The 11,610-nt window shown below is 40.2% G+C and overlaps 1 protein-coding gene across 1 annotated transcript; it reads left to right on the top strand.

The window, feature by feature from the left end:
* Nucleotides 1-833: 833 nt before the first annotated feature.
* Nucleotides 834-11,472, top strand: LOC306844134 (arylsulfatase J-like). The gene is made up of 2 exons (XM_079376072.1): nucleotides 834-1,580; nucleotides 9,255-11,472. Exons 1-2 carry the CDS (start codon nucleotides 1,252-1,254, stop codon nucleotides 10,630-10,632), a joined length of 1,707 nt encoding a protein of 568 aa, XP_079232198.1. The 5' UTR covers nucleotides 834-1,251; the 3' UTR covers nucleotides 10,633-11,472.
* The last annotated feature ends 138 nt before the right edge of the window (nucleotides 11,473-11,610 follow it).

The following is an 11,610-nucleotide window of genomic DNA, read 5'->3' as shown; positions in this document are numbered from 1 at the left end:
ATCTTAGCAATAGGCCTATCATGTCTCAGTGAACTGAGCAGAGGTGTTAAGATGTAGGCTAAGTTTGCTATAGAGGAAGAGAGGAAATTTGCTGATGTAATCCTAGAATAGGCAAACATTCACACCAGAATAGTTAACTGTATCAGTATTAAATAATAATAAAAAAAAAAAAAAAAACATACTCATAATCTTTGATGAGATATATTATTTTCACATCTGTGGGGTGAGTAGAAATAGGCCTTATCAACAATAAGTAGAGCTACAGTCTATAATGACCCTAAATAAACCTGATTACTACTTTACCCTTTTTGGAAAGAAGTAAAGGCAGTCTAACAGTCTGTATAGTCATAATTACATGGTTTGTACGGTCAGTCAGACAGTAGGGTAGAGAATCAATACTTATGTATATTCTACATATTAAAATAGTAAGTGTGTAGGAATTAGGTGTTGTCCTCTTCTCTAAAAAAATGCATTAAATACAATGGGTTACTACACCATCTCCCATTGTGTCTCTGGGAGGCAGTCCATAAGGGCGTTTTGGGAAGTCCCATTCGTTTTAGTGAATCGGTTCCTTTAAATGAACCCGTTTAAAAATGATTCACTGATTCGTTTGCAATTCTTCAGACGTTAAAAGAGTTCCCAAACGTTTACACGTGTTATTTTGTGTTCTTTTTGTGAAATAATATTTGTATACTGCTATTTATCTCCATGTTTTAGATTATTTTGCACAAATCAACGTGTTTTAAAAGGTATCCCTAACGATCCGGTGATACGCTTAGTTCAATCGAATCATTACAAAACTCGACTCCAAAGAACGATTCATTCGCGAATCGGACTCCAGTTTATGGCATTGAAGAGTAACTTCAGCGAAAGATGAGACAGTAAGGTCTGTCATAGAAGACAGACGGATCGACCACTCAAGTTTTTGATAACCTATACCTAGATTCAGGTTTTTAGATTTTTTTTTTTTAAAATATTACTAATCTGTTATATTTGGACAGTCATTTGAACTAAAATAGATGTTCTCGGCATAACAGCATTCAACACCATACAAATGTTGCAATATATGGCAATGTTCGTAATAACAGAGTCGGACAAATCGCGAACCTAATTTCCAAGCGCGTCTGTTTCCCCAGCGATATCCCTTCTGGAACATGACATGCAGCGGTGTTATTTTGCGCTGTGAAAAGAGTAAGACAGTGTTATCCTCTGTTTTGATTTTCACTTTAACTGTAAATTTAATTATAACGAATGGTTTTAGGTGCAATGTGCGGACGAATGGAAAGAAGTACGTTTCTTTTGACGCTTTTGACTACTTTTAGCATTATTGTCAACTCAACATACGGAACATGGGAGAGCAGTTTTCATTCGAATCGTGTGAACAACGTGGAAAAGCCGTCATCTCAGCCTCACATCATCTTTATTATGGTAGATGACCAAGGATTTCGAGACGTGGGGTATCATGGGTCTGAAATAAAGACCCCAACACTGGACAGACTCGCTGCAGCAGGAGTCAAACTGGAGAATTACTATGTGCAGCCTCTGTGTAGCCCCTCAAGGAGCCAGCTGATGACCGGCAGGTGGGATATACAACATTCATATGAATAGGTTTACAACAGATATAATTGCCCCAACAGTTTTTGTACATTTAAGCCACACTTTAAAATCAAAGAAATTCCATTAGATTAAAAAAAAAGCATCAACGCGTGTCCATAAGGCGTATAAGGCACATAGTTTGATAACCTGAAAGCGTCGCAATACTCTTTCTCGTTATTTTGAACAGCATACTAGGCTATATAAAATAACTATATATATAATGCAGTAGAATATTAGCTGTGAACATAATGCTAATTTTGTGGGATACTCAGATGGGACAAGATTGTGTTTTTCTGTGCATGTTCTCCACCCACAATAGTGTTAAAAGCCTGACACCAGAATTCCCATAGTAGTGACACATCTGGTCCGCGCCTCAGGAAACAGGAAGGTTGCTAGGAATCTCTTTTGGCAATTTTCTTTGGAAGTAATGAATGAATCAGCCCCTCCCCAGTCCCCACATTCATTTACAATGAATGTGCTGAACAGAATGGCTTTTTGGCTCTCTGTAATGGGGATTTGGGGGTAATATATATCACTGCAATGTGTATGACTGTTGTGTGGTTGCCCTAGAAAATTCAGAGCACTCAGAATATATGTGAGATTAACATTACACATATCAAAAGAACTTTGTGGAGGTCCTACAGCTGTAACACCAGTAGATTAATCTACCCATAGCTGCTATGCTGTATCAGATGTTTACCATATTCCTAGGCCTCAGAACTTGACTTTTTCAAATCTCATTTTAAAATTAAGTACACTGCTTTTGAAAACCACAGTTTGAGCTCTTTAGGTTGATTTAATTTTAGGGAGAAGCCCAAAGATAAACCCTAACCTGGCAAATGTGGTCCATCACGATCCTTTTCAAAATTCCACTTATTAGTAAAACTGCACCAAAACCAGGAAAATAAACTGTTTAAAAAACAACCAGCCCTGGTGTGTTTAAAATAGCATTTTATCCTGTTTATTAACAGGCATCTTAATTTGTCCACCCAACAGGCATTACTGATGAGTGAATATGGACAGCTGTTATCTCGAAAGATCATTGTAAATGTAATTCATATACTCTTTGTTGACAATAGTTTCTTGAATAAACACTGACAATGGATCTTCAGCTGGTTTTAGTAGTTAAACAGTTAACCTTTAGTTAAACTATTATTCTTTTTAAACATTTTAAACTATTATTCCTCTGAATTGTTTAATCTTGAAAATGCTCTTGAGCAAATAAGATTATATTACAAAGAGGCAGAGTTGTTTATGTTGGCATCTGCTGAGCCATCTTTTAAAAGTCTAAATGTAATTGAGAGGGATAAGCATTGGTCATGTTTTTGTTGAAAAGCTTTATGCTTCTCTGATGGGTGCCTAAATCTGATGCCTTTTGATCGTAAGTCCAAAAACACCACATCTGCCATATAAATAGCAAGCTCAGTTCCTGCTAGCGTTTACCCTTTTAAGGTGTTCCCTACACTGATATAAGGAATTAACGTAATCTTCCAAGTCTGTTACATATTTTGTCTTTATATGCAATATTTTATGTGATAGGTAGCATTTTAAAATCTCAAAATTGTCCTTGTTTCTGACCACACCTGTAGCTAAAAAAACCTGCCAAACAAAGCAAATCCGATAAAACTTAATTAAATTTTGGTCTTCATCAAGCTGCCATATCAGCACTACATTAAAATGAATAGGACTGTGTTTGGACCTCAGATATTGTCAATCATGTGGTTGATTCACAAAACTGAAATATGTGTTCTGTAGTTCAACTCACTGACTAGATGTTGCAGGATGAAAGAAGATCAAAAACGTGTTTGTAAAATCATGAGGTTGAGTAAATAATAAGGGGAATTGCCACTTTTGGGGTAACTAAAAAATGAATAACCCCTTAAAAATTAATTATATGAGAATCTCAAATCATAGAATTTCTCTACTGATATAAGACAAAGGGGCTTTGAGATGGTTAGCCACTGGGTTACTGAAAAGAGGGTGCAATGAATGGCTGGTGTAGTGGGAATGAAGGAACTCTGTGGTCTGAATTTGATTAGCTGTAGAGAGGAGTATGCCCCACTTATTAGAAGCAGATGTGGGAGGGATGTTGGAGCAAACAGAACATGGGTCAGCAAGGCTTCCAGCAGTGCCTGGTTGAGGATTAGTATTTTCTGATGGATTTGGTGGCCAAAAACATGTTTACTGGAATATTTGGGTTGTGTTTAGTAGTGTTTTTTGTTTAATATTAGTTATATACTACATTATTTAAAAGTTACACTGGCTACGTATATAAACCAGAATGAGATTGGACCTGTGGTGTAGTGGGTAGTGCATAAGTGCTGTTGTCTCATGGGGATGCAGGTTTAGGCCTTATCACTTGGCCTTATCCCATTCCCTCCTCTCCGTTTTCACTTGACCTGTCATATAAAAGCATCACAAGCACATTAATAAACATGCAGTGATTCACAATATTAAGAACATTATGAATATGCTTTTTTTTTTATTTAGCCATTAAGATTCCTATAAAGTCATATACTGTGTCCTAACCAAACATGATGCAATAAGGTAGCAATCAATAAACAGTAACACCTACATGTAAATCAGAATTTTTCTTAATCAGCCTCAACCATGACACTACATTTTTGATTGACTTCTATTTCTGTGGCACCAGGCTGTCAAGATCCACGATTGACAATTAAATAAATATTATTATAATCAAAATGATGTGTCTCTCCTTGAACATCAAGGGCATAGTTCACCCCAAAAAGAAAATTCTGTCATTAGTTCCAAAATGATCATAAAGATGTTGTAACACAAATCCATATGAATGAATAAATGATTGAGCAGTTTACTCCAAGCCCGGTGAAGAGATATGATTGCATTAAATGATGAACAGATTTAATTTAGGCACACACCATTTGCTCTTTTCCCTGTGGACCCGAAGCCCCAACTGGCTGAGGTGCCGGAGCACCAGGTCCCTGTGATCACACAACTGTTCTCGTGTGCGGGCCATGCTCGAAACAGTTGAGGATCCTGACGCCCACTTCCCGTAACGGGGCAAGGTCACCCTCCGTGACTTACGTAAAGACAGGGGGGGACAGGGAGAGCCCGAAGGGGAGGACGCTGTACTGCCATGCCTGACCCTCGAACGCAAACCGTAGGAACGGTCTGTGTCGAGGAAGGATCGAGACATGAAAGTAAACGTCCTTCAGGTCGATCGCTGCAAACCAATCCATCTGGATGCATTTGATAATGTGCTTCTGCGTCAACATCTTGAACGGGAGCTTGTGCAGGGCCCAATTCAAGACTCGCAGATCCAGGATTGGTCGAAGGCCATCGCCTTTCTTGGGCACGATGAAGTAAGGGCTGTAAAACCCCTGCCCCATCTCGGCTGGAGGGACCGGCTCGATTGTATCCTTTGCCAGGAAGACAGCAATCTCCTCGCACAAGACAAGTGCATCTCGGAGTGCCACCGAAGTCTCAAGAGCGCATAGCCGAGTCGGATTGTGCAAATGAGCCAGCAGGACGGGTTGGGCAGCGCAAGCCACGCCCCCAAACTCAGTGCGAGTGGCACCAAATGGACAATCGACATACCCACGGTGGTGCAGCAGAGGGGAGCAGAGCTGGATGGTACAGAAGGCGTCATGTTCTGACACATCCCCGCCAAACTCCCCAGGTCCCTGGGGGGACTGGCCAGAGATGCGTGGAGAGGCATCGCTTCTCCCAATCGCAATCTCTTGGCAGCTGGCAAGAGGGGGCGTTGTGGGCGAGAGTGAGGAGGCAGTGCGTCGCACACTGTCAGCCCGCGAGCCTTAGAACCCAGAGGAAAAGGAAATTGCTCTCTCTTTGAGAATGTGGGTACCACTTGAGAATGATAATTATTCTTCCCCTGCCCTCCTTCAGGGGAAGGAACGATGCTGTCTTCGCCATCTCCTGAGATCGAGCAGCTTCCTACATCTCCGGGTTGCCCGTGTCAGGGCCATTTTATCGCCTCCTTGGACAATATCGGGGCCGGCTGGAACACGGGGGGCGCTGTGCTCCCGCGAGAGGCTCGACGCACCGGCCTAGGTGATGATTCAGCACGGGGCGGAGCAGCTCTGGAGGACACAGGAGGGCACCCACGGCGACGAGCAGACTGGGGCTTGCCCTGCGGCGGAGCGGTAGCTGCATCACGCCGGGATAAGATGTGTTGGACGGCCTCGGTCTGCTTCAGTACTGCCGAGAACTGCTGGGCACAGTCCTCGACAGTGTCGCCAAACAGTCCAGCCTGGAAGACGAGAGCGTCGAAAAAGTCTATTTTGTCGACTTCGCCCCTCTCAGCAGGCTGAGCCATAGATGCCGCTCTTGGACCAAAAGTTTGGACATCGCCTTTCCAAGGCACTGTGCTGTGACTTCCGTTGTCCGTAGGGCTCCTGCGTCAACCTCAGGTTGGTACTACCCTCGTGCATTTAATGTCTTGGCTTAATGTACTTGCAGGATAGCCGTGGCATGCAGGGCAGGGGCAGCATGGCCCGCAGCACTGTAAGCTTTGGCCGCGAGCGGCTGTCAGCCTATAGGCTTTGGACGGGGGACGAGGACAATTCCTCCAAGTGTTGGCGTTTTACGAGCACAGGTGCACCGCAACCGCACTCTCTGGTCGTGAGCTACGGCCCATGCCGAGGAGCCAATCATCTCACCGCGAGGGCTCGGGACTGGGAGGTGTGCATGCCTCCAGCCCGATCTCACGATGGCACGGGAAAGCACGGCCGTCAACTCTGGGTCCGATTCGGCGGCGGCCGCGAGACCCGAGAGACCCAATCGCAGGAAGCCCCGCCTTCTGAATGAAAGAACCAATCCCTAATCGGTAAAGTTAGTGCATCACTGCAGCTGCCATTAGATGTCCCGGTTGCTATAGAAACAGTCAGCGCTCTGAGATGCCTACTCAGGACTGTGCATGCGCTCTGGCTGATCTAGCCTGAAAATTAAGCTTTTTATAATGCTATTTGAGCAAAAGAAACAACATTTATGATACAGTTGTTGCCCGATTTCATTGGTAATTTAAAATATGAAATTTAATCGTAAGCTTAGTGGACAGTTTTGGAGAATTTGATGTTTCCCCATACAAAGTGATAGGAGCTGCTCTTGGATGCCCGAGATGCGTTTCAAAGATGGCTGCCGAGTGACATGACTTGTCTTAAAGAGACTTTGGTATTTAAGACATACTGCTGCTGCACAAATAGCATAAAAATAACCCATAGCAGATTTATACAAGTAGACCTGGGGAAGGGTTTCAGATGAACTCTGAAAACAAGCTGCAAAATACTCAAGCATTTAAATGTAAGCAGTTAGGTCATTGGCTGCATATACAGCATGAACCAATCAGCTTGTGCCAAGTCATTTAATGCTGAGAACCCATGAGCCTGCACCATCTGGTTTCATGAAAGAACTAAGCATTTAAGCAAAAGTCAGTATTTGCTCTAAATTTGCCTGTCTGCTGTTTAGAACAAGATTGATTGATTTTCATAAAGTTATATTAAAACCATAACATCATATAGCCTATATAATTATCTTGTGTTAACATGACAGGAAAAATTGACCATAAAATTGGAACTCTAGAAGAGGTTACAAACTCTTTTTTTTCCTGATGTCCTTTAAATCTGTCCTTGGGGTCAATATGACCCCAATCAAATGGTTCCCTTTATATCAGTGGAATAAGGTTTTGTGATTTTGTTTTCTACATTTTCTATCTATATTCACATAAAAAACTGGGCTTGATTCGGTTGTTCTGAAGGTATGTATTTTTTATTTTTTTACTAATCTGGTATTTGGGGTCAATATGACCCCAATTGAAAATGAATGGGAAAAGCGAAAAAATTTTTAAAAAAAATAAATAAATCTATAAATCTGAAAATTTCCATACAGAAATGAAGGCCTGGTACTAGAGCACAAATGCAATGTAGAAAATACATGCTCACTTACACACAAACATGCACACACACACACACACACACAAACACACACAGGTATGACTGCCACAGAGAGCATATGTATAGAATTTTGCAAATAAAATCAGCCCTAAATGCAGAACAAAAATATAAAGGAGTGAGAACTAATGCACGCACAAGCACGCGCACACACATACAGAGGTATGATTATCACAGAGAGCATTTGTATTGTTATTCGATGTTCACTCTTCACTCCTGTTCATTTATGCATATTGCTGTTGGTTTTATTTACATATGATTTTTTTTTCTACATTCTAAAATTATTATTTTTTACACGTGGTTCATTAAAATCAATAAAATGCAACTATAATCTGACTCTGTCTTGTCCTAGGTGTCTTATGTGGCATTTTTCTGTCAAATTTCTGTGGCATTTTGTAAAAACAGACATTTCAAAATGCATACAAAACTAAAAAAATTTGACTGTATGAAAGAATATTTATTTTTAATGTATTTTCTGATGTTTATATATACAAAAATAAATGCATAGCAAAAGTTGGCCACATCCAGTAAAATTAATGGCTCTCTATGGCCCTCTGCTGGTCAAAACAATTTCTTTCTTACTGTAAACCTTTTTCAGTTTATCTCTAACCAGTTGAATTCTACACCTAAGACCTAGATCAATACCCAGAAACAACTTAAATTAAATTTGGATTATCATTTAAGTGTTTTTTTAATAAAAATGTAATATTTCATATTCAAGCTAATGGTATAGTTGAGGATTTTTGTGGTAAATACGTACAAAAGTACTTCATATCTCCCAAAACACAGCATTAGTGTATAGATGAGAAGTAAACAAAAAAAAGATATATTATTTGTATGATTAAAATGTATATATTTTTTTTACAATTACTTCATCAATTGTTGGGGTCATATTGACCCCAAATACCAGTAGTGTAAACAGGAAACAATGACCATATGAGGGTTTTAAACAGTGTGTATACTGTCTTGGTACTGTGTTTGTAAAATGAAGAAACAGTATGTTTGTGTTCATGCATGTGTGCTGTTTTTATGTGCTTGTGATTGATTTGATTTATGCATTGTATATTTTCATTGTGGATAAATGTTTACTTGCACATCATGGAGAGCAAACCACTCTAAACGTGTGATGATTTTACTTGATTTGAATATTACTTGATACGTGTACATGCTTGTGGAAGTAGAAAAGCTGTAGATGTTGAGGTACTTGACTGAAATATTAATACATATTTCAGACTATTCTGTTGAACTTACATAATTGTATTACATACTTTTTAATCATTTGATAGCAATTTTGCTGATGCTTTTATCCAAAACAATAACAAATTTTAAAGGGAACATGAAATGCATCTTAAAGCAGAAGTCTGTAACTTTTGGTGCTCTTTTGTGCAGTTAATAAACAGAACTGCATGTGTCTTGTGAAGGAACATTGTAGCCGGAGCTACTTCTCTCTGTTTATGTCCATGGCGAGTCACGCAGGTACTGGGCTACTCCGCAGCAGTACTGACCCAAACCAGTCTAAAATAGTTTGAATATAAACACTATAAACTGTATTTAGTCAAAACCATTTTAATTTTCTGAGTTGATCTGTTACCTTAATTTTTACAACTTTTTAATTTTTTTTAGGTCATCTAAATGAGGACCAAATGTCTGTTTTATTCAGTGTTTATAATTTATTGTTACTAATTGTTTTTTGTGTATTTTTTCATGTCTTAGATATCAAATCCACACAGGCCTCCAGCATTCCATCATCCGACCCACTCAGCCAAATTGCCTCCCTTTGGAGAACATCACCCTTCCTCAGAAACTGAAGAACGCTGGGTATTCTACTCATATGGTGGGGAAGTGGCACCTTGGCTTCTATAAGCGTGGCTGTATGCCTACGCAGCGTGGCTTTGATACCTTCTTTGGCTCTTTGTTGGGTAGCGGCGACTACTACAGCCATTACAAATGTGACAGCCCAGGAATGTGTGGGTACGATCTTCATGAGGGGGAAGAAGCTGCCTGGGAGCAGGACCATGGCATCTACTCCACTATCATGTATACTCAAAAGGCAATAAACATCCTGGCATCTCACAATCCTAGACGGCCCATCTTCCTTTACTTGGCCTACCAGGCTGTACACTCTCCCTTGCAGGTTCCTGCGCGCTACCTTGAACGCTATAAGTCAATTCCAAATTTGCATCGCCGCAAGTATGCTGCAATGGTCAGCTGCTTGGATGAGGCAGTACGCAATCTAACTCTTGCTCTCAAGCAGTATGGCTATTATGACAACATGGTTATGGTGTACTCCTCAGACAATGGAGGTCAACCAATGGCAGGAGGCAGCAACTGGCCACTAAGAGGCAGTAAGGGAACTTATTGGGAAGGAGGAATACGAGCGGTAGGGTTTGTACACAGCCCTTTACTGGTCAAAAAGGGAACTAGAAGCAGGGCTCTAATCCATATTACTGATTGGTACCCAACACTGGTGATGCTTGGTGAAGGTACTCTAGATGAAAACCAGAACCTTGATGGTTATGATGTCTGGGAAGCCATCAGTGAGGGACGTCCCTCACCTCGATTGGATATTCTCCACAACATAGACCCTGTCTACACCAAAGCCAAGAACGGCTCTTGGAAAGCAGGCTATGGAATCTGGAACACGGCCATCCAGGCAGCACTCCGTGTAGGTGACTGGAAGCTCCTGACTGGTGTGCCAGGATATAGTGACTGGATTCCACCACAGACTTTCTCCAAACTGCTGTTGGTCAATCGTTGGCACAATGAACGTGTGAACTGGGATCGAGGCAAATCTATATGGCTCTTCAACATTACAGCTGATCCATATGAACGAGTGGACCTTTCTCAACGATACCCACATGTGGTGAAGAAGATGCTATTCAGGCTTCTACGGTACAACAAGACAGCTGTGCCATGCCGCTACCCTCCCAAAGACTATCGCTCCAATCCTCAGTATAATGGGGGGGTCTGGGGTCCCTGGCACACAAATGATGATGAAGATGAGAATGATAACCTTCTCTCATATGATTTAGAACAGATGAAGAGTTGGAAGAAAGCAAAACGAAGAGGGAAATTCAAAAGAAAGACCTGAGGTCTACAGAAGTTTTTTGGCTCCCATTTGACTTTTGTGGTACCTTTTGTGGTATAAACTCAGGGATGACTGTAGTCTTTAACTTCCAACACAGTCATTTTCACTGATGTATAGATTTACCTCCAATTTCAATTTCAAATTAAAAGTCAGTAGTGTGTAATTTAAATATTTTCTTTTCCAGTTAAATGTGCAGAGAACTACAGGCGATTCATTCATAGAGTGTAAACACTGTGAGGCTTCAAAGCATTGCTGCAAGTTTGGGTAAGGACAACTAGTGGCAGATGAGAAAAGTGGAAGAAAATCATTGTTTTTGCAACTCTGGTGCTACTAAAAGCACAAAATTGACATGCCTTAAATGAAAAAAAAATGCATGACGAGGAAGGAAACCACTTGAATTACTACTACTGTAAGTCTTACAGCTTGAATTAAAAAAAAAAAAACCTTTTGGGTTGCATAAGAAAGTTAAATGAAATTGGTGCTATGTTATTGGCAATTTTTTAAAATTCTATTACTGTATATGTATTGTTTTATTTGATGTTTTGCCTGGTCTGGCACCAGTAAAACTTGAATGTAAGATCAATACATCTTTTTCTTATTCTCCTGTTTGCTCTTAATTTTGGTGTGTGTTACATTTCAAGTATCATTATGCTTAACTTGCTTAACATACTACTAATACTTTAGCATGTACTGTTTTATAATACATACTGTATTCACCCATATCTAAGTACACATGCTAAAATACATGCAAGTAGTCATTATTTTACTCTTGCAGTAGTTTGAAAAAATGAAGAATTTCTGTCATTTGAATGACTGTGAGCTAATACTAAACTTTTTTTCTGCAAAATTGATTGTCCTCAGCAGGGATTTCAGATTTGGTCTGACAATTAAAAAAATACAATAATGGAATTAATATGGGCTCAAAATATAAAAGAAAGAAAGACAGAAAAGTATTGATTTTTTTTACATCATTTGGTACTA

This window comes from Barbus barbus, assembly GCF_936440315.1.
Source record: "Barbus barbus genome assembly, chromosome: 2".
Lineage (NCBI taxonomy): Eukaryota > Metazoa > Chordata > Actinopteri > Cypriniformes > Cyprinidae > Barbus > Barbus barbus.
The sequence above is the reverse complement of the archived record's forward strand: the minus strand, read 5'-3'. Positions and strand labels throughout refer to the sequence as shown.

What these genes read in the sequence shown, in the direction of transcription:
- LOC306844134 (XM_079376072.1), top strand. Translation starts at nt 1,252, where the DNA reads ATGGTTTTAGGTGCAATGTGCGGACGAATGGAAAGAAGTACGTTTCTT. An exon ending in AGCCAGCTGATGACCGGCAG is followed by an intron (nt 1,581 to 9,254) that starts GTGGGATATACA and finishes TTCATGTCTTAG; the next exon opens with ATATCAAATCCACACAGGCC.